The 22,747-nt window shown below is 44.0% G+C and overlaps 1 protein-coding gene and 1 long non-coding RNA gene across 12 annotated transcripts in view; one reads left to right on the forward strand and one right to left on the reverse strand.

The window, feature by feature from the left end:
- SLC6A6 (solute carrier family 6 member 6) overlaps positions 1–22,747 on the forward strand; it is a 118,075-nt gene that overhangs the window by 51,416 nt on the left and 43,912 nt on the right. For 3 of the 10 annotated variants that reach the window (XM_074878888.1, XM_074878886.1, XM_074878887.1), the window contains one exon: positions 12,448–12,483. The exons of 1 other annotated variant lie outside the window; for it this stretch is intronic. Coding sequence is in view for 5 of the 9 variants with exons in the window: in XM_074878881.1 (XP_074734982.1) it covers positions 15,013–15,067; positions 19,391–19,447 (112 nt within the window). In the remaining 4 variants the exon portion in view is untranslated. Of the gene's footprint in view, positions 1–7,805; positions 7,973–12,447; positions 12,484–15,001; positions 15,068–19,390; positions 19,448–22,747 lie in introns of those variants that run through there. 6 more of the 10 variants (XM_074878881.1, XM_074878883.1, XM_074878882.1 and 3 more) reach the window with 5 other exon arrangements.
- Positions 3,632–8,978, reverse strand: LOC141947626 (uncharacterized). Of its 2 annotated transcripts, none has more exons than XR_012630217.1 (2): positions 8,546–8,978; positions 3,632–6,230 (listed from the first exon to the last, which is right to left on the reverse strand). It is a non-coding gene; the product is annotated as an uncharacterized LOC141947626 (long non-coding RNA). The 2 variants fall into 2 exon arrangements; XR_012630218.1 differs by lacking the exon at positions 8,546–8,978 and adding an exon at positions 6,992–7,096.

The following is a 22,747-nucleotide window of genomic DNA, read 5'->3' on the forward strand; positions in this document are numbered from 1 at the left end:
TTAATTTCATGTGAAGGGAAGATCAGACATTTTTTTTTCTAAGGATTAGTAAATAACCCACAACTTTCAGAAAGCAAGGTACTTCTAAAACCAGTAAGGAGCCAAACACAAAGTGGTGGCTGCTCCTGAATCCTGGGGTTGTGTCCATCAGTCCTGTCAAATCTTTTTATTTCTGTCTGGGTTTATATGGAGAGGAGAGACCCGATGAAGATATGCTGGGCCTTCAAGATGAAGACTGGGAATGCAACGTGTACATGTGTGCATTGGCCAGGCAGGGTCACGCTGCCAGCTCATGGGGTTTGGAGCATTTTTGTCTCCTTAGCATTTGTGTTTGCTTGCTCTGGAGCCGTGTGGCTCCCAGGGGTGTGCAGCCTCACAGCTCTGTCCCTTGCCACCAGCCTCTTCTGCCACAGGCCCCATGCCAAAGGCTTGAAAAATGTCAAAGAAACACCCCTTGCTCCAGCTTCTCTTCTTCCTAAATGGGTCAGTCTTTCAGGAGGTGAGGAGGAAACGCCTTGTAAAGATACTGTTGTCAAGGCTGTCTCTAAACAGCATGGCAGATATGTACACCATTAACATATAGGTACAGGCTCCACTAAACTCCCTAAAATTCTGCCTTTCCCTATAACAACACCAAGTGAGACGCCCTGTCCTTGGGACAGGTCAGGAGCTCGCTGCCCCAGAAACATCTGGGTAAACTTTCCAAAACCTGTATTTGCCCAGGTTGGGAGATAAGAGTCAGGTATCCCGAAAGACAAGTGCAGGGATGCCGCAGTGAATATTGCTGAATTTATTTTAGGCAGCGGAGATTCTGGCTGAAAGATCACTTGAGAGCATGCCAAAGGCCCAGAAAAGGTAACTGCTTAGGGAGGCTCAAGGTCACCCAAGCCTGCAAGCCGCTGGCCTCTCCTCAGTGACATTGCTGCCCTGTGGAGCAACATGCTGCCGCGGAGGTGAAAGCCGAGGCATCCTCCTCGGAGTATGTGGACAATGCTTGAAGTGTTTGTGCTCAGGCTGTGCCAAAGGGCAGCAGGCACGGACATGCCAGGAGCTGTCTGAGCCACCGTAAGTGGGTAGTACAGTGGATGCTGCTACGTCGCTCCGGCGGTGAAAAGCGAAGCTCCCAAAGCCGCCTCTGCCTCCCCTGCCACCAGATGCAAGCAATTTGTTTTGCATTTGGATCGGTAGTCCGGAAAACCAAAGCGCTGTGTTTTTAAGTTTATATTACATGTTTGCTTTCCAGTTCTGTTAATTAAAATCATGTAACTGGATAAGCAGTTACTGGATAGCTTGCAGGGTTTATTTGAAATTTTCTGTTTTTTCTGGACATTCAAGCATTTGATGCCCTTTCTCTCTCTGCTTACAGTGCATTAATTCACCTAGCTGGAAATTCTATCTCCTTGAACTGGTAAAAGCATGCATTTGGGAATGGTTTTGTTTCTTACGGTATTTTCTCTGTTTGCCTATACCCGCCAGTGTAATTTGTCAGAATAAACTAGGTACTTTAAAATCATTTTTTACACATTCTTCATAAGTGTTTTGCCGTCACATTGAGAGGTAAGGGAGCACAGGGACCCGTAAGCAAATAAAAAGAAATATGAGCATGTATGAATTCACTCGAGTGATCACTCCTCTTCCTCTTCAGTGAGTTTAATCCATTGGCTTGCTTGGATCAGTCACGTAAGTCGAGAGGGCTCGACTGCATCAGTGAGCTCACCACCATAAATTTCTGGACTATTTTCCACTGTGATGCCCGCTGTCACCTGAGATACGGTCAGGCCAAGCCTGCCCAGCTTGGTGACCAGCTCCATGTGGAAATGGAAGTGGTTCTGCACGGCACCCCACTGACCTTTTATTGCTTTCAGTGGGTCTGCCACAACTTCTTCCCTATCTCCTAGCCTACATTTCCTATGGTTTCCCAGCTTTCATACTACCTTTGTGGCGTCCATCTGGGCTTTGCAGGAACTGTTCTGCTCATGAAGCCAAGGAAACCTCTCCGCAGGCCATGCAGCAGCAGAATATTTAGCTGCAGCATGGTGGGTATGTTATTAGCAGGGAAAGAGGCATGTTCAAAAGGTGCATTGTCTCCAAGCACACCTTGTGCTACTGGAGTAGCCCTAACAGAAGATTTACTCCACTGAGGGAACGTCACTTAAACTGCCCAGACTTGAAGCTTTACTTTCAGGACTGAAAACATTAAGTGTGGACATGTGCAAGGACATGCCAACATAAGCAGGATTTACTTTGGTCTGCAGACAAAGCTCCGAGTAGCTCAGCGAAACACGTACGTGCTTCTTTCATGCAAGAGTGACTATTACCTTAACTCAGCAGTACCTTTCTGTGCAAATCTCTCTGAACTGTTCTGCATTGTATCGAATAATGACTCCAGAATTAGTTCCAACAAGATGGCTTTTTTCAGCAAGTACATTCAGAGACTTAGCCTTTTCAGGGCTTGTATCTTGGTTATTAATAGTATCATTTTCCTTCTTTTGGAAAGTTGAATTCATGTGATAAAAAGGAACTTTATGTATCAAATTCTGATGCAGAAGTTCTGGTATGAGTATTTTTGTGAAATACAGAAGTGGAAAATGCAGGTTATATGGTAGAAAATTATTTCCTCTTGTGTTTTGGTTTTTTTTTTTTTCCAAATTTTATATGATTGAGCCAGCAAAGAATAATGCCAACATTAAAAAAATCCACTACCTGTTGATCTTGTCCCATTTTTGGCAAATTTAGGCAGGCATTGCAAGATTTGATAAGAACTGTTATGTAATAGTTCAGGCAAAAAATGATTAAAAGAGATAAGTTACCATACATCTAGTACTAGGTAAGCAGATTAAAAACTGGGAACTGCAATAACTGGATTTACTAATGCCACATAGAATAAAAAGATGAGCACAAATTTGGATTTTTGCACAGGGCAAGTGCTGCAGAATTTTCCTTGGGGAACAATCCTCTATTGGCAAAGCGTGGTCGAACAGAACAAACAAATCTTTTTTGTCTTTGTGTGATTCTGTTTAAAAGTTACAAGACAACAATTTTAGCATGTGGAATGCAATTGTGAAAGAAAATGGGTTTCCTGAATTTTCAGTGATTGACTAAAATCCACACACATACTGGTTATTTTAATTTAAGGAAAAAGGATTTTGTTTCTTTATCCTGTTACATAACACTGGATCTATTCTCCCTTGAACACACAAGTGTGTTTATCATTAATCTTAAAGGGAAACAGTCGTCCTTCAAAATCCTTTCTGAATTTTTATCTGTTTTTTTCAAAGTTTGATCCCAAATTACTGGATATGAATTGAAGATGAAAGCATGTGTTTGTTTTTTTTTTTTAATTAGATTACTTTAACCTCATTTATGCACAGTTCTTTTACTGTTCTTCCCAATAGCAACAGTGAAGAAAAAACTTTTAGAAGTGACTTCAAAAATGCAAAACATACGGTTCATGCAGCATCCAGCAGAAGACAGAGTACCTGTTATTGGTTTTTAGCTCATTTTTATGAAACTGGCTGGCTTTCAGTTTGGAGACATTCTTTAATAATACCTATATTTTTCATTCTATAGTGGATTCCTTTCAAGGACTTCAAATTGCTCAGGAGTTCTTTAAAATCACGGTGAAAACCTCTGGATATATGAGAGTTTTTTATTTCCAGGTAGCTGACCATCAATTAACTTGAGACACTCTACTTCTTCCAAAAGCCAGTGTGACCACTTTGGTTCCAGGCTGTTTGGTTCCTCTGGATTTGCCCCTCACTTTAGCAATCAGCTCCTGTCAAGGAATAGGCATTTCTAAACTCGACTGCTGTCCAGAAAGGACTGGCTCCAGCCTTTCAGACATGCCTCACGTTAATATGTAGTTAACTTGAAGTAAGAAAAGGACCAGTGGAGGCAATCCCGTAATGGCTAGGCAGTCTCAAATATAAGTAAAATAGGCCACCTGTAACATTAACATCACATTGATCATAGAATTTAAAGACAATGGGGCTACTTTTCAAGAAGACCTGTGGTTTTTAGTTGTCTTTGTGTTTGACTTGTAAACCAGCAGGTTCACATGATGGGGAGTGTACCAAAAACACCGGTCATGTTTTGATTTCTGTTTGATATCTTATTTATATATGAATTAAATGGATAAACTAAGAAAAATTAACTGTCCAGGCCATAATTTCATCTAAAATAAACACAGACTAAAACTACAGCAACTTAGTGGATTGAGTGGATTAGTGAGATATCCTGGTATGTAATAGCAATAGCAACAATTCTATTCCCCGGTTTAGTAATGCTTAAAATCTGCAATCCAGAGTCACTGCATGATGTGCAAATCCCTCACAAAATCTGCCTCCCTTTTTCAAGCTCAGGATCCTTTGCCATACAGGGGAACCCTGAAGATTGCCCCCATATAGTTTTGCATAGAAAAATGTGTTTGGAGAATCGTTAATGTGATTGACTTATTCAGACCATCTTTTCACCATTCTTGCTTATAGCCCTTCTTTACAGACAGTACTGTCTACTTTGTCCCCTAGATTTCTGCTGGACTTTGTGCCTGGATAAATTTTGCTTTTTTAATTTTAATGTTTACATGCAAAATCTTCCCTATCCCTGCAAAACCTTCTCCTTGTTCTTGCCCTGCCTTGGTCTTGAGTCTGTGAAACATCATATTCCTTTTAGCAGCCACACATTGAAAAGAAACAAGTTTTTTTCCTGAAAAAGCAAGAAATATTGAATCCATGTTGATTTCAAAATGAATGAGAATTTGCTGATGAGCATATTTCAGATCTTGGTGTGATATCCCTCTCTCCATCCACCTCACCTGACAGAAATCTGATCTAACTCTGCCATACACTTGTGTTAATATGCATCCATCTGCGAAATTAGGCACTCGCATCCCTGCCCCTTGAGACCTCTTTTACACGGTGCAAATACAGCAAATCTCCTCTGACTTTTGTGCCTTCTTGGTAGATTTCCACACATTGTAGCCAAGCTGGGGATTTGGCCCAGTGTCTTTTTTAAACCCTGTGACCCAGACGTGGAGATTAAAAAAGAGTTATGTTATTGGATTAAACAGATACAAGAGGCGCTCACTGTATCAGCACGCAACACCTTAAAACTCCAGAAAGCAGCTCAGCATGTTAATGGCGAAAATAGGCTCTAAGAAAGAGAGAAAATGCAAAGGAAGGTGATTGGGCTGGGGTGCCAAAGCCTGCTGCTCTGCCTGGCCTGCAAAGCAGCCACAGGGACAGTATATTCTGCTTTCTGTAGCATCGTAATGCTGGATACACTCAAGATCTGGTATACAAGTCATTTGAACTACACCTACCTGTAACCAGAGTGATTTTGGCCCGTCTTAGTTAAGTTTGGGTTAATGCCTTCATGGTGGGGTTTTTAAGGGGTTAGCCTTGGTTATGCTATGCATGGCACCAGCACCCATTGAAATCAGTAGAACTGCAGAAGTAAAAATACAAATAGATTAAAGCCAGACCTACAGGAAAACGATAGTAATTTCAGGCACCATTTATATGCTTAATATTGTACGCATGCTTATGCTTTGTAATTTGGGCTCTAACTTGTGATTTCGGTTACATAAGCGAGCCAGAGGCATTAGTGCTGCCGTACGCTGCTGCAGCTGAAGGCAGAGTTCCCCCAAATATTCATCAGGCACATTCTCAGAAGTTGTGCTGTCTCATAATGAAACAGCAGACAGCGATATTTATGACACAAAAGGATTAATTATTATTATTATTCCACTTAGTTCCAGGTACTGTTTACACGCCTCTGACTTCAAAACAGCTTTGGCTGTTGGTTTTTTCCCCCAAACATTTATTTTTTTTTCTAAACACAGAGAGCAACCATGTGCTTTGTGTGGCTGACTTTTCTTTTAATGAGCGAGGAGCAACAGAACAAGGGAGAGCCAGAGACAGAAAATACAGGCTTTGATTCCTCTAGAGAACTTGAGCAAAATATTCCACTGCTGTCAGTGGTACAGCTGTGCTGGCAGGATCCTTCGCACAGATGAGGCTCCAGCCGCTACTTCCATTTCACCGGTTCCATTTCTGCCGGTTCCTATTCTGCACTGAGACATCCTCACTGCAGCTGAACAAGTGGCTGCACCGGTGAGGAATGTTTTGCTTCGTTCCCTAGTGTGGCCAGAGCCACCGGTGTTTGTGGTCCATGGTGGAGTCCCACAAACTGCTGGCTGCCTTCAGCAAAGGATGAGTACGAATCCGAAGCTGCAGTACACAAGAAACCTGAATCAGAAGACGTAGGTGGCAGCATGCACTACATCGTGTTATTAGTTTAAACCAGGCTGTTTAGTGGAGATATGTCATCAATGAGCTGCATATACCCTATACCTGTATCTTCAGTTAGGAGACTTACTCAATTTGCAGATCAGCTGGGATACTGGAAAACCACAGGGTACACTGGAGTCAGGGAAAATTAATTGCGTGACTGTGGCACACTGTATTTGGCATAGTGTCCTGCCAGCAAGGAGCGTGCAGAAGGGGTGCAGCTCAGTGCTTTTGCATGAAGCAGTCAAGGAAAATCAGCCTTGTCTAGAGACCTCCCTGGAGGCTGCCGTGATGGAATTTGATCCCCCAGCAGCCTCTGCATAGGTGATGGGCTCCAAAGGTGGGTTGCCCAGGGACTGCTGTCCTAGTTTGTGGCGTCGAGTGGGGTCTTGTGTCTGGGAAAAGCCTGGGAGGAGAGCAGGGCAGTGGCGACTGTCTGCTCTTCCTTGGTCCATCTCTGCTGTTCCCAGTGCAAGGTTAGCACCATGGGACTTCTGCGAAACACAGATGGCCCAAGATCTCCTTTTCCCCGCTACTCTGCCCCCACAATGCAAATGGTATTTTGCAGCCCGGAGGATCTGACTAAGTCTTCAGCAGGGGTTATATGAAAACGCCTAGCGAGTCTGGATGATGCCGTCCCCTTTCATTAACAGAACGAGAGGAGATGCGGGTAGGAAAGCAGAGACATATTTGAGTCATACCTCTTTGCCTGCAGCAGAAAGGCACCGGCTTGCGGTGCAAATGAAACCCAAGGCAGGACACAACATTACCCTGCTCATTCCTCCTGCTGCCCCCCCCCCCCCCCCGCCCCCAGCCGTACTGTGTTCTCCAGCTGCGACCGGGGCCGGGGACCGCGCTTTTGGGAGCGGGCAGAGAAGAGCAGCGAGATCCCGCTCGCCCCGGCACCTGCCAGGCCACGCTGCCTTCTGCTTCCTCCAGCAGGACGCGGCTGCTGAGTCCAAACGCCCCAAAAACCGAGCGACAGCGGGTCCGGAGTCCGAGCCCCCGCCACCTTCCCCGGGGGGGGGGGGACAGTGGCCGCGGGGGCGCAAAGCGCGGGGACGGGCAGCGCCGGTGACAACGCCGTGGGATGCTTTGTCCGCGAGAAGGGCGCTCTTTGTGTAAAGATAAAAAAATAGAGGTTTTTTTAAAAAAAAAAAAAAAAAAAAACGCACAAAAATTTAAAAACGAAGAGAGGCGAGAGAGCCGCGGCAGGCAGCTCTCCTCTCCGCTCCCTCCCTGCCCCGGCAGCCGCGGGACCAGGGCCGGCTCCCGCCGGGCGGGCTCCCCGCTCCCCGCGGGGGAGGGCGGGCGGCCCGGGGCGGCCCCCCCGGCGGTGGCGGCCGCTGCCCCGCACCCGCCCGCTCCTCCCCGCCGCCCCGCGGCCGCCTGCCAGCCCCGGCTCCGCCGCCGTGTCTGCGGCATGGCCCCTCCTCCCCCACACCCCTTCCTTTAGGCTCCCCCCTCCCCAGCAAAGAAGAGGCCGTGCCGGTGTTTTTCCACTCAGCAGGATGGGTGATGCTCAAAGCTCCCTCATTAGACAACAGACACGAGAGGTCAGGAAGAAAGCGCTTATAAATTACCGTTTCCTCCCGCTCGGCGCTGCTAGTCGCGCCGCACCGCTCCGCCGGACGCGCCGCAGGGGCGCAGCGGCGCGCAGGCACCGCGGCCAGCGGACGCAGGTACCGGCGCCTCCCGGGCGGGCGGCGGGAGGGCGGGCGAGCGGGCGGCGGGGCTGAGCGCGGAGCGGCGCGGAGCGGCGCGGATCGCAACCCCCCCGCTACCGCGGAGAACAAAGGGCGGACGCTCCGCGCCCAGCGGAGCCGAACCGGGCCGGGCCGGGGGGCGGCGGCGGCGTCCTCCCTTTGTCCGCGCCGAGTCGGGGTGCCCCCGGGCGCGCTTTCCCTTCCCCCCCCTCCATTTATTTATTTATCCTTTCTTCTTCTTTCAACCCTCCCTCCTCCCCAGCTGCCTCTTTACCCCCGCGGGTTTTTTTCTCCCCCAGCGGTTATTTTCACCCCCCACCCCCCCCACCTTGCGTGAACTTTTTTTCGCGATAACAGTTTGCAGCAATTACCCACTTGCTGGCGGCCTTCCAGCACATCTACGGAGCACGCTTCTCTCCCCGGCTATTTTTGCCCTTTTTTCTCTCGCCTTCCCACCCCTCCCCGCTGTATTTTTTCTGGCTGCCGTGCGCTAACCTCAAGTGAAGAGGCTGGTACAGGCAATGCTCCATCTGATGCTAATGGGCCTACCTGGTGGGTAATGCAGCTGCTGCTTCTTCCTTTTTATTCCCCTCGTTTTCCTCTTATGTTGTTGATTCCTGGCGTGCTGGAATCAAAGTTGTGATTGGGGCTTGGAAATAAGAGGCAGGGACTGCACAGGGCAGGTTACCGAGCTCAGCGTGGTGCGAAGGGGCGATAATTCTGGGTTCGTCTCAGGGTAACTTGGATCTAAAATTCACCCACTGGCTTTGAGATAATGAATGCCCATCTCTGCCTGATATTGTAACAGGCGGCATGTGGGAGGACTTGCAAGGTTTCCATATAAGAACATGGAAGAATTTATTTCACACAGGCGAAGAAATGTGCAGAGTATGTGTTATTTATGAAGTGGAAGGCAAGCTGTGTTTTCCTTAGGCAGCTTCGAGAGTGGCAAAACTTTGTATTTAGAAATTGTAAAAGCTGATTTCTGCTGTTTAATAAGAGCTACGTTTAGAGGAAAGTACCGATGAAAAAAAAGTAGTGGGAGAGGATCCAGAAAAACATGAAGAAATACAGCCCCACACGTATTCCAGCACTGTTTGTGCCAAGGTGTAAAGATGGAGTTTTTTGGTTAGTTCCCATTTTTTTAACCGTATTGGGAAAGGCATTAAGAAAATGTGCCGAGAGGAGCTGGTTACGTTGATAGTGCTATTTTGGTAACTGCAATTTTTTTTTTTATTGCTTGTATGTCACAATGTTTCGAGTTTTGGACTAGCAAAAAAGTGAGGCAGCCCTGATCTGGGGCCATGTCATCGGCTGTGTAATTTGGGGCTCAGATGACAGTTGCTACAGGTTTAAATTTTATGGCTTTAGGTTTGAGGGTAAATCAGCCCATTAAAACCTGCTGCTGTGGAATTTGGAGGGGAGAGGCTTTGGTGAAAACCCTGATGGTTTTTGACAGCCAGGTATTTACCTCTGGGTCTGCATTTGGGCGAGCTGAGTGCTTTTTGGCATTGCCTACCTTTGCACAAGTATTACGGAAAGATTCCCCTGAAGGCTGTTGGGGTTTTTTTAAGGCAGAATTTGTGAGCAGTGGAGGCAGCCAGCAGCATGGCTGTGTCCCTCGCCCGGAGTCAGTCGAGGCTGAAGCACGAGTGTGGCAGGAGGATGTCTTTGTTGCCCTGGTTTAACTGACACTGGAAACTTTATTTTTGGCACTTTCAGAGATAGCATCTTTGTGTTTCCTCTTCAACTGTCTCTTCTCTGCTTTGCATGTATTTTTTTTTTTTTTTTCTCTTTATTTGCCTGTGCCTCACCTTCTCTGGTTCTTCCCCTTCCCACCTCTCTCAGGGTTTGGGCTGCTTTGAGGCTGCACCCACAGGAGGGCGACAGACACCTCTCCCTCCCCGTGGGGTCCCTCCCGGTGCTGCCCCGGGAGGGGGCCGGGACACCCAGCCCCCCTGCCTGCAGCCTGACCGAGAGAGGAAAGGCCGCTTCTTGATGTCATTTATTAACCCGCATCTTTCACTGTGGCGTTAGGGTTATTTTGCCACACTTTGCAAAAAGCAGGAGATTGCAGATGACACAGTGATATTTGGAGGTACCGAGAAGGTGGTTCCATGCTTGGGGGTGCTAGATCAAAATCCTGGGGTTTTTGTTTGTTTGGTTAGAGATCTTGGTGTAGAAGCCAGTAGAAATTTGGAATGCTTCTAACACTACTAATTTTTATTTTATTTGACTTTGCTGTAACCAGGAGCAAAATTTGGCATACTACCCTTTGCTGGTAGTCACGAGTTTGTAGCTTTTGGGTGGGATGCCTGGAGGTTTCTTAAATGCCAGGGGTGAAATGTTGGGGCTGTGGCAGGAGGCTTCAGTCTGTGTAAAATGCTGTATGAAAAGAGGTGCAACATTGCCCTGGAAGAACAAGAAGATGCTTTAGATTGGCTTAGTCTCTCTGCAGGGTGCTCGGGAAACCTCCCGTGTCTGAGCGCAGTTCTGTTTTTAAAGCCTCGGTGAGGATCTTGTCTTACAGCTAATCATTGCAAATATTTCAGTGAATTTTCCTTAAATTGATACTCTGCCTAACCAAGACTGAGCTACATCTTAATGGCTTCCAGCCAAGTCCCGTGGGCTGGGTGTTTCCAAAGAGACTCCCAGGCACGAGCCTTTCAGCAGGCTGCCATGTTTCCTAGGCAGTGATGCTCCCAGAATTTTCATCACTGCACCTCAAGACTCTGCAGCAAATCCCAACTATTTTAATTTTGCCCCATCTAGGTTTTCGAATGCCTCATAGCTTTGCCCCAGTGGGCAATGGGTCAACATTGCCCCAGTGCCCCAGCAGCAATGTTGCCAGTTCCACCAGTAAGGGGAGTCTCTGCACTGGTGCCCTACCGAGACTTCTAATCATGCTGGCAAACGACTTGAAAAGATTATGCTGATTTGTTTCTTTAAAATTTAACCACATTACAACACATAAAAATGGATGGGAAAGCCATGGTAGTTAAAGCCTTTTTACAAGTAATGCTTATTTGATTGGTCATACTAATAAATTGTAGATCATTTAAGAAGTGCAGCTTTGAATAGATTACCCAGTAGGATTAGTGCCTTCGACTTCTCATCACTGACTTAATTTACGTGACCAGAATGGATCAGGGTTATGTTTTTTAAAGTAATCCTGAGCCCAGTCCTCTTAGGTGCTCCAGGCACAGAACTCGGGTTTATTCTAATGTAACTCGGGGCGGGGGGGTGGCTTGCAGGATTGAGTCCTTGGCATTTGGAAGAAAAGCATGAGGATGAAAGTGCAGTGATTTAATATTTGTTGAATTTCTTCCATACATGCATATTTACTTGAATCCTCAGCTGTCGTAGTGCCATGGATCTAATTGATTTGTGCTAGATGAGTATCATCCCAAGGCATGTAAACTCTAGGCAATACCCTTTAATTGCTTACAGAGTAGCTAATATTGATATAAGATAATGTGGTAGAAATTAAGTGAAACTGCCACTCTTCATTGTCCTTTTTTTCCCCAAACCCGGCCATTGGAAGGACTGCCATGCTGCCAGTCTGTGACTCTGAAACTGTGGCTGGTGTCCTACAGCATCTTCTGTATTTCTAGCAGTCTCTGTCTTTTCTTTCAATGTGTCTAGATTTAGACCATCAAAAAGCCGCTCAGTGGCAACCCTAAACCCTGCTCCAAGAGCATCTACCAAACCCACCAGCTGCGTTGGTGGAAGGGGAGCGTGAATCAAATCCACATCCTGCCAAGCGAGCTTTGGGCAGGAGGCAGCCAGGCAGGTGGCACATGGCTGCAGGAGGGTGGCTGTTAAAACCCGTGGGCTGCTGGGAAGGCTTGTGCATTTTAGCAGTTACTGGGTTTCCTGTTGTGGTTCTCTTGTCACCCAGAATGGTCACAGCCTCCAAGAACGCCTTCGCTGCCGTGGCTGCCTGACCTGGGTTTGAATGCAGTCGGCGTTTGAGCACTGGCGTGGAAAAACAATTACCCTGGGCCAAAACACAGCAGGAGTGCCCTGCTTTAGGGTTTTGGTGTAGGTAGGCTGCCCGTAGGTAGGAGAGCAACCCGTACGTCAAGCCACAAGGTTATCAGTGAGCTGGAACGTAGTTAAAAGTTCTTCCTTTTTTGCTTCAGATCACGTGGCATTTGCGTTTTCTTTCACTGCTGCAGTGTAATTTCCTTGCTCTTGAGATGGATAGAATCAGATTTTCTGTGATGTTTCACATAGGATGAAAGGAGCGAGAAATGATCTCCTGTTTTGGCATTGGTACTACATTCAGTGTCTTGATGTTCTTCAAATACAAGTTCAGACTGATGAAATTCAGAAAACACTATGCATGATAACATTGAAACATGTCTGACCTCTCTTGCTAGACCCATTTTTTTCTTTTAAAATATTTTTTTTGCCTTTTCTTGTTCTCTTTTTTTTTTTCCAAACAGGAAGAGAAAATCCATTCAGGAGAGACTCTGCTTCATGTAAGTGTTATTTATACCTTTTTATGAAATTATGAAAGGGTTATAAAGCTCATTAAAACATTCAAATACCGAACATTTACCATCTGTTTATAGAAACCAAGTATAGAGCATGTAAAAATAGGCTGTAGTTATACAGTAATAATGCTCAGCAACTGTTATCTTAAATCTGTCTGTGCAGTTCTTCTGTGCATATCACTGCAGAATTTAGAAACCATTGCAAAGCACTTTGCAGACATTTAAGCAACATGCCCATAAAGTTGGTGTGTAAATCCTGGAGGGATAATGTTCAAGTGGTTTGCCCAAAGCAGAGGAGACCTGTAAGTGAGAGCTCATTTTAGCACCCCAGAGTCCTCAATTCCCAAGCCCTGTGACAAGAGTCAGCTTCTCTGCCTTGGATCCTACAAAATCCAAGTTCTGCCTATAGAGCCATTTGTTTGTGTGCGTGTGTACTAGTATGTGCATGTATACGTGTGGGTAAGAGAGAGTGCGTATACGCGTATTTGGCCTCAAATAGCCTATAGGTATTTCAGGCCTTTTCTACAACCTATGGTGATACCCATTAAAATCAGAGTAGATGCCACAAGCCGTTGGTGAATACTGTTGCAAATGTTTTGTGAAAGCATTTGGCTCCAGACTGACTGCTTGGTCTGGGTGAGCCCGGTACAGTATTCTTCATGGGACCAAGAAAGCCACGTCATAAAAATACAACCGTTTTTTTTTTCCACACCACCTAGTGACTGGGTTTGCTTGCAGATCTCAGATTTGAAAACTCTTTTGAGTAGTATAGGAAGCTCTGCTCTGGTATTTCTTCCTAGTAAATAAATTTGATTTAATGTTTTAAGGGGCTGCATAGATGAAGACTCTCATTCCCTTAATGCAAAATTAGCTTAGCAAGGAAAACGACTGCATTGTTCCCAATGCAGGGCCCGCTTTGCATAACTTCCAAGCATGTACTGCGTCCAGTGGCATGGCAAGCCCACGAGCGCTCACCTCAGGCTGATTTCCCATAAGTCAACGTTCATTTTTTTTTTTTGAAAAATAACATATATCTTGGAATTGCAGCACTCCATTATGCTTGCGTAGCAACTGCTGGTTAATATGTAGCAAAATGCCGTGTGGTAACAAATGTTTTTTTGCTATTGTTGAGCTGGAATGTTAGTTCAGCTTCTAGATAAAAGTGGCTTGCGCAAGGCGCCCTGGTAGACCATGAATTCTGTGGCTTGTACGGTAGTTCTGTAGGCAACCGTGTTCTGCTTTTCCTCTCCCCTCTGCTTCCCTTCATCTTCCACGTGAGCGAGGGGTGGGCTTAGGTAAAGGCAGGGAACTGGCAGCTCTTTGCATCCCGCAAAGCACCAGTGTGGGGTTTATATTAAGCCCGTTGCTAGTCAAGCATCTGTTGAAAACACTCTTTATTCTGGTTGTGTTGCTAGCAGAAATGTTGTAAGACGCTTTATTTAATAGCTTTAAACCACAAGTGTTCTTTGGCTGGTTTTATGGATATCATAAGACAATCTTTCAAACAAAAAGAGAAAAAGCCAGTAGTAGGTGAAGGATACCCCACAAAGGATTAAAGAATCCTCCTTCCCTGCAGCTGGAATCCTAGCTGAGACTAGCTTAAGAGTTTGTATCTTTGAGAAGGTACATCATCATTTTTAAAAGGTAATGGAGAAGGAAAAAAAATCCAGAAGGCTTTTGATTATGACCATTTTCAACATTTGTAGCTCATTATTATTTCATTCAAATGTCTTGAAAAGCCTGTGAAGCACATGCTTCCCAGAGATTTTAAATGGGAAACAGTGCAACAAAACCACCTTTAAGGAAAGAAGCTCCCAAATAGAGAAGAACCCAAACAGATGAACCCTGCAGCAGTGACTGTGTGGTGTCTGGAAACTGCAAGAATAAGCTTGTAGCACAGATCTGAAGAGTTTTGTCTGGAGATTTCAGTATGACAAACAAGTAATCGGGAGCTTCCTAAGTACAGTACCTATAAAATGAATGAATAATGAAAAGTTTGTGGTCCAGAGGCCATTTGCGGTGCAGCCTTCCATCACCTGCTGTGGCTTTTCAATGGCTAACGGCAAGCTTTGGGCATCAGAGCCTCTCTCTTCTGGTTCTGTGCATGAAATGTTACAACTTTGACTCGATAACTCTATTTGTGCCTGTCTGTGCATTGGCTCCCCTTGGCTTCTTCAACTGTGTGGTTTCCAAAGAAGAGTTAAACTCCAGGAATGGGAATAGTCAGGCTATAGAAAAAGGGCAGGATCATGAAGCATCCAGGACAGGGACCTCTCCCAGGCCCCGTTCAGAGGGGATTGACTCCTGTGGCGGCGAATGCTCGGTGGGGATTAACCCCTCAGGACTGTGACTTGGACCGGTCACTGTGACAGGAGGTGACCACTTTGAGAAAGGACCCTTTGTGATAGTAACCAGCCATATGTAGTTGTAATGATAAGAAAGGGACCATCTTATTGTAGTCACTTTGCGACAAATACTACCACAATTCATTACTTTCCATCAGTGCCTCATCCTATGGAGGAATCACCACTGCCCATCTACATTGAGGAGGGGACAGAAGTCCCGATTGGTGAGTGCAGTCGGGATGGGATACGTTTAAGGGGGGGTATAACGGTACTTGGGTTTTATATTCCTCACATTTGTGTATACCCATTTGTCATTGAAAATTGTAAGGCCTGTTGCAAATGTTTTGGGGTTTTTATTTTATTTTCTTAATGCAAGTGTATTTTAGAGCTCCTGAGGATCGTTAAATACTGCTAGTGTTGGTTTTCAGCTAATCATAAATCAAAGGATACAATTTATGCAGTGACATTGAAAGCTTCCGTGCAGGATCTCTTAACACAAGGCTGGGGAAGACCATGAGTATCAGAAGAGGTAGTTCCCACTTCAGCCTTCAACCTCAGTGTTGAGGTACTCTGCTGGCTGGGTCAGCAGTTTTTGTCTTGCTGACACTGTCCTGCCTGGCACCCAGCAGACTCATGTTGGATACACCACTGAATAGCCAGAAGAGAGTTAGAGAAGTTTGCCGTTACCTGTGTTGCAGATCGGAGTGATGCACACCCCCATTTCTGAGCTCTGGTGTGGATGTATTGTCACTACAGGGGTATATAGGTTTGGGTGTGCTTCTTTTTTTTAAATAGAGGAGCAGTCTTTCAGATAACCCATAGAGAGAGAGACTAAAAGATCAGTAAGTTGGTCTGTGGTGATCTCTTTGGACTGTAGAAAGCTGTGGCTCAGTTGCATACAGTAAGTGTGCCTTGGCTACCACCTTGGGAGTCTGCCCTGTTGAGCAGATGTGTCTCTTCAAATAACTTTTTCTTATCCTACATCCTGAATTTTTCCATTCCTAAATTCAAGCAATTGCTTCTTGTCCTACTATCTTTTGAGCTAGATTAATTACCTTCCTCTACACACAGTACCTTGAAGGTATTTATAGCTGGATCGCAGCCCAAGAGTCTTCTCATTTATGGACCATATTAATTTAGCTCTCTTACTCTCTCCTTAGATCATTTTTATTGTCCTTATTTGTATTTCCTTTAATTTTTCTATCTCCTTGCTAATCTGTGGAGACTTGAACAGCTCATGCTATATCCACTGTGGTTGTTTTGATAGAGCATTATGCTTTAGATTTCCGTATCGTCCCTTCATATGTACACATCCAGAAATAGCTTAGCTTTTGACCCTTCTCCTGCATCACTCAGTAGCATCACACAGAGAAACTGTATTACTTGGCTAATCTTACCTGAAATCACCTTTAGGTCTTTCTTGGATTCACAGCTTTGCAGCTAGCTGCTCCTCAGGCAATGTCACTGCTTTCTACTTCCTAAATCCCTATCCCATTGTGTGCTACTTACTTACTTTACCCAAGAGTTATTTAAGACAGTATGCCTATGTATTTATTTTAATGCCCTGGGATTTTATCATTTATGTAGAAGTTGTTACTGTTTTATCATATATAGAGCAAAGAAGTACTTAAAATGTTATATTTTGATACCTACTACAACTGTCTTCTGCACATTACTCCAGACTCCTTTCCCAGCTCCATCATACTTGTTTGCATACCTTCCCTAATTTTTCCCTCCTCTAATTATAAAAGTTCATAATGTAAAAACTGACAGGTTTAGCCTTTTCCTTGTCTTCATTTTGTACCCTTCTTTGTTATACAGTTAGTATATTGTTGCTGTATCCCTTCTATGCATGGCACAATGTGGTCTTTCCCACAGCAGATCATCTTTTCCTCACCTCTTCTGGGGTAGTCGTCAGCTGAACATCTGCTCGACATCAGTCCCCTCTTGTAGAACCATTCAGGCTAAGTTCTGTCGTGGCCCCCTGGTATTTCATCTTATCTTTCCCATTGCACTGAGGAAACCTGGACTGCCAGGATGGTGGCACCTGCACCAAGAAAAATACTGTAAGACTGTTGAATCACAAAACTGACCAAACAAACAAACAAACTCGTGAAGTGGAAAGCTTTTTAGAGGATGTTTGTTCCGTGCTGTCATGAAGCAGGTTTGTTGAATCAGGCTCTGAAATGCAGCAGTAGCTGTGAAACGGCCAAATTGGGTTGGAGAGGGCATCGTGTTTACTTATTTTAAATAAGTATCTGGACTGTCAATACAGCAAGCTGTGGTTGAGGGAAATGAGTGGAAAAAGTAAATGATGCAGAGATGAGAACAAACCACAAGCTCCGAGTTTGGCGTTTGAATGCCTGACATGGGTCAGGGCTTTTATAATAGTTGGATGCAGTATAAATCATCAAGCTAGGAAGTCAGCTGCAAAATTCTGATCTGGATCTGAGTCTCAGTTTTGGTCCTGCTTTCCGTTGAGCTTACCAGGGTGCCCATCTGTACCCAAACTGGAATAAAAAGAAGTCCTGTCTGAGTTTAGGTTAGAGAAGAATAACATGCAGTGCAGTTGTTAAAACAATTCAGCACAACCATCATTTACTTTTAAAAGGTTGTTTGGAGAACTTAGATTATTTTCTCATCTAAAACACATTTTGGATAGTATATGGAGCGCATACTGTTCTGGCCCAAGTCTGACTGGTGGTGGTAGAACGCTTTGTAGCTTCTGTATTTATTAAAAAAAATGGAGAAATCAGTAGGTTCCTTCACAGTCTAAATTTAACAGCACTAATTATTTCAAGCAATTTAAAAAGGAACATAAATCTCACTTGTTTATTACAGCTGCTTCATGAAAACAGCAGCTACAAATAATACCCCATAATGAAAATCTAGCTAACGCTGTCATGAATTAACCAACAAGAGAAGAAGCATATGGGATCTGGACAAAGGCAGCATTTTCTTCTCTGGAGGGAGGGTCTTTGCGTTGAGGAGAAGGTGGTTATTACCTAAATGGTGGTTTTATCTCCGTGGGTGAAATGAAGACTTTGACATTTCTGCAGAGATGAATACAACTTTTGATTGGAAAAAGGTCTGAGCTCTACTTAATTTTTATGTACTTTTGCACTTTCGCAAGTACATTCCTAGAGGAATGTAGGTAAGTGAGATGTAGCAAACATGTTAATAAATCAAAGATATTTCTAAGGAGATGGATAATATTTTGTGAGCACTAGCAAAGAATCTACAGAATAACAATAAAAAAAGTAGGTCAGACCCTGACAGTCTTGGTTCAGCCACAGTTTCAACTGTCTTCCCCACAATTAAACAGTTCAGGAGATTCAAGGTGAGGAAATAGGCAGAGCAGGTCTTTATTCACCCTTATCATTCATGCTAAGGCCATGATCATATTCCCCGATGACCATTTGGAACCTGTTGTGTTAAACGCTGAAGAAAACACCCGAGGCCACACAGTCCAAATTTACATTTTATAAAGCAAAAACCCAGGAGCAAAATATTTGTGTTGGCAGTCACTGTATTTGGCCCATACAGAACACCACCGAGGGAATAATTGCCTCCTTGGGGATCAGGGAGTGATAGAGCTGTAGGCTGAGATGCTTGTTTATGTTTTTCTTTCCAAGTTACATTTTGAGAGGTTAGTGTTGTTTAATACCTGTGAAATTAGCTGCAAAGACATACAAATTCAGGGTCTAATTCTCAAGTGATTTACTCCAGTGTAGCTTTGTTGATTCCAGTAGCATTGCTATTGCTTTATTGTTGTGTAAACAGTATCAAAGCCAGACCCCCTTTTTCAGGAATCAGTCCTGCTGACCTTGAAACCTGTGGCACTTCGGCTGTAGCTCTGAGGCCCTACGTGGGCAAAATCCCAGTGGTCCATTTCTATCTTACTGATTCACTTTTGCTCATGAATAGCACTGACTTCAGTGGACTTGTGTCAAATGTACACAAGCGTTAGGTAGACCTTGCCTATATAAATTTTTTTTCCCCGTTAAATCATCTCGGTATGATGGAAAGCTTCATTAGCACTCTGAAGCCATTTTGTCTTGGTGGCACTCACAGGTCATGGTGTAGCCTGGGCTCTTTTGAGTAATCTAGATTACAGGAGAAGAATTTTCTCATAATCAGACACAGTTTCTTCTGCCACTACTCGATCTCTGGTTTTAAGTATCTCTGATGTCTTAATGATAAAAAATGGATTTCCAGTCTACTCCTGTTCTTAGGCAGACTCACTGAAAGACAGATGCTTTGTTATTTTTCTGTCTCGTTCAATATGAGAGTTAGGGCTGTTTTTTATGTGGGGTAACCACAGGAAGTGCACCTTTGCCAGGCAGGGAGAATATTCGGCACCTTATTGAGATCTGGCTCCGTGTCTCTCTAGGAGGTTGCCTTCCCTCAGAAGAGAAGAGAACCATTTTTGTCATATGTGCTTCAGGGTTTGTTCTTTCATGGGGTGCTGGCACACGGAAAGCGTGATTTTTGCCAGGTACTGAGTGCCTTCTGCAAGGTATTGAGTGCCCTCCTATCCTTTGCAGCCAAAAAGGAGTTGATTGCTCTTGGCATCAGGCAAATCTGGACCCAGAAGACCACAGGTAGTATTTACCAATTATTTATGTGCTTTCGCATGCCAGACATTGTCTGAATTGATTTCCCTAGCATACAAGAGATTTCAGGCATTAATGACACTTGCCTGCCACTAAAACCATTATTTTTTTAAAAAAAATAATAATACAATAATAAGCATGACATTTATTGCATTGCCATGGGGAAATTAAAAACCCCAAAAATTAACTACAGTCCAAGTAACAATTAGCTCTTTAGAGCTATTGCAAATGTGTGAGTTATATACCCTGAATGAGCACCATATGCCAATTTATTGTGGCACAGTGAGTCACAGGACACATTGTGAAAAGCAATAATTGCTTGGCATGCATTGTAACATTCAGTAGGGTTTTTTGTTTGTTTTTCTTAAAGGAATATGTTTTTACTCTTGACAATAAAATGAGTATCATCTGATATGCTGCCACCAGGGACTGTTGCTTATTTTGTACTTAACCTGGAGCTTACCCGTTTGTCACTCACCGCACACACCCTCTGTTATCTTTTCCTTTCCAACTGCTTGTAGCGTATGTGTGCGGTATCAGAATATGAAGACTGAACCTTCCATTCGTTATTGTCTTGTCATTTTCTGTTAATCCTCTTCTCCTTTTTCCTCCTCATCTTCTTTCTTTGTCCAGTAGGGAAATTCAGATTGGTTATAAGGAAAACATTGTTCACACTGAGAGGAGTGAAGCAGTGAGATGTGTTGCACAGAGATTGTGGTCTCCACTCTTGGAGGTTTTCAGAGCTTGACCAGATAAGGCCATCAGGAACTCAGTCTGGTTTTGATGTTGGCCCTTCTTTGAGCAAGAGGCTGGGATATGTGACCTCCAGAAATCTCTTCTAAGCTAAATTATTTTATGGTTCTGCTTAATATCCAGTTCCCGTTCTGATTCAGCCGGGGTGTTCTGTGTGTTGTTAACTCCTCGCTCCCTGTTGGAGTCACTCTCATTCCTACCAGCATAGAACAGGAACGACCTCCTGAAGGACAATGAAGTTACAGTGGTTTTACTCATGTGGCATCAAAATCAAGATGTAAATGATAACCTTAGATGAGATTAGTAGGTGAAATTTGAATATCTTTGAAATTAGTTGGAATTTTTACCAGTATTTCACTTGAGATCTCTTCAAATCTTCATGAAGTGCCAACCAAAGTCATCAGTTGAAGAGTTGGATGCATAATTATATCAGGACGATAAGTATTTAAAAAGTAAAGATCACCTTTTTTCCCTTTCAGTTACAAATCCCATTCTCTAGCAGCCTTGAAGCGAGCTTTGGGGTATTTAGGATTTAGTGAGTCACCAACTGCCCTCGCTCTGCTGTTACGTGCTGGTTTCCTCATGCGGCTGTAACCACGTGAGGGAGTTAATGCTGCACAGAGCATCTGCTCCTCAGCTAAATGCCTTCCCAGCCCTGCAGCTGTCTGCCAAAGAGCTTCGGACGTGCAGAGGGGCGTCTGCGAACTCTGTAGAGTAGCAAATTTTCGTGGGTTGGCCCATATGCTAGCCAAAAACCGCCCTTTGTCAGAATGTTATTTTAATTTTCCCTAAAGAAAGCAAAACCATGCAGAGATTCACCATATCAATCTAGCGAATTTTCAACAACAATCTAACTGTTATTGAAAAAAAAAGAAGCTCCCAATTGTTAGGAAAAAGAAATACGGGACTAGTTTTATAGGGCTGCTCTTTCAAGTCCACCAAAATAAGGTGATATTTCTTCATATCTCTATCAGCAAGAAGTATATTGCTTATGCAAACACCTTATTTCCCATCATGCTCTGCCAAAAGTAAAGTTTACAAATGGAGCTACCGTAGTAGCTGGAGGAAAGACTAAATGTGAGCAACGAAAAGCGTTTTTTTGTCCCTTGTTATGCAAGTCATGATTCTAAAATTGATATTTAACAGGACAGACATGCTTTCATATACTTTTTCTAGTGATTGCTGCCCTCCCTCTTCTGTAACCACGTCAATTCTCTCTCCTCGTACAGATCTTCCTTAAATGGTGTAGAGGGTTGCTCTTCAACGTGTGGAAAAAGTTGTTGTGCCATGTAGAGGGAATATAGTAGCAGAAGATACTGTGGATTGGGAGGGTTGAAGGTCTCTTCTCCTCCACGCTTCCTGCAGTACACAAGCTATACATGACAAGTCAAATTTAATAGATAACATTCACATGAGGAATCTGATTTTGAATCACCTAGGTTTCTTCTTCTGCAAAACTATCAGAAGTTCATGTATCTCTTGTACACATGTCACTTCCTTACAAAAATCCAGAAAAGTAAACCAAAAGTTCTCTCGCTTTCTACCATTAGTTTACATACAGCATGTTTTTATGGCTATCTCAGCTGTTTGTCACGTACCCATCATTTGTGTTGGAACTGCAAACAGTTTCCCACCTGTCTGTAATTAGCTTTTGCACACACACAAAAAAAAAAAGTAATGAAAAACAATTGCAGTCATGATGAAAACAGCTTTGGATATTAAAGGTTAATGTGCCACATTGGTATCTAGTGTAAGCATGTTCACTTAGTTGAAATTGCACTAAGAAAGATCCTCAACTGTTCAGCTTTATGAACTGCATCTCTGAACTGGTCAACAGGAGTAGGTTAAGTTTACAGTAGTCAAGCTAGGACTATAAAAGCAACCTGCAATGAAAACCATCAGCTGGTGTTTGTTTGAAAAGATAAGAGATGGAGAAAAATACTCAGGCTGTTCATATATTGTCATGCTATTTTTGGGGATGCTTACCTGCAAAAACCAACAGAAAAGCAAGTACCTGCAGGCTGTGGGATTGACACTGGTATAAAGGTAGGGCTGCAGATACTTGTTTCTTGTATTGGAATCAGCCTTGCTCTTACAAAATTCCCTTTGGAGGCAGCAATTCCAGCGTGAATTCCGTGGGGCTTTTGTCCAAGTAGTGTGTGGGATCAGGGTTTTGTTTGTGCTTGGTGTGTGCCCTGCACTTTGCAGACTGTGGTATGCAGAAGTGGTTTATATGTTCATTTCCTTGGAGAAGTGAAGTCTTTGTTCTAGCGCTATTTGGTTTTCATATCTTGTGACATAAAAATAAGCACAGCTCTCCATCTATGAGAGCTCACGTCAGAGGTCTGTGGCAAAAGCGAACTGAAAATACACTTCTGATTGGGAATCACCCTGAATCATGTGATATTTAAAAGCATTTTGGTTTAGTAGTCTATACCAAAGGTTTTACTTCCAACTCAGACCTTCAAAACAGATGGGTAGTGATAAAAAATTGGTGATTTTTGATCAAATAATGCTTATTGAGAGGTCTGTAGG

Source organism: Strix uralensis, chromosome 10 (genome assembly GCF_047716275.1).
Source record: "Strix uralensis isolate ZFMK-TIS-50842 chromosome 10, bStrUra1, whole genome shotgun sequence".
In the NCBI taxonomy this organism is placed as follows: domain Eukaryota; kingdom Metazoa; phylum Chordata; class Aves; order Strigiformes; family Strigidae; genus Strix; species Strix uralensis.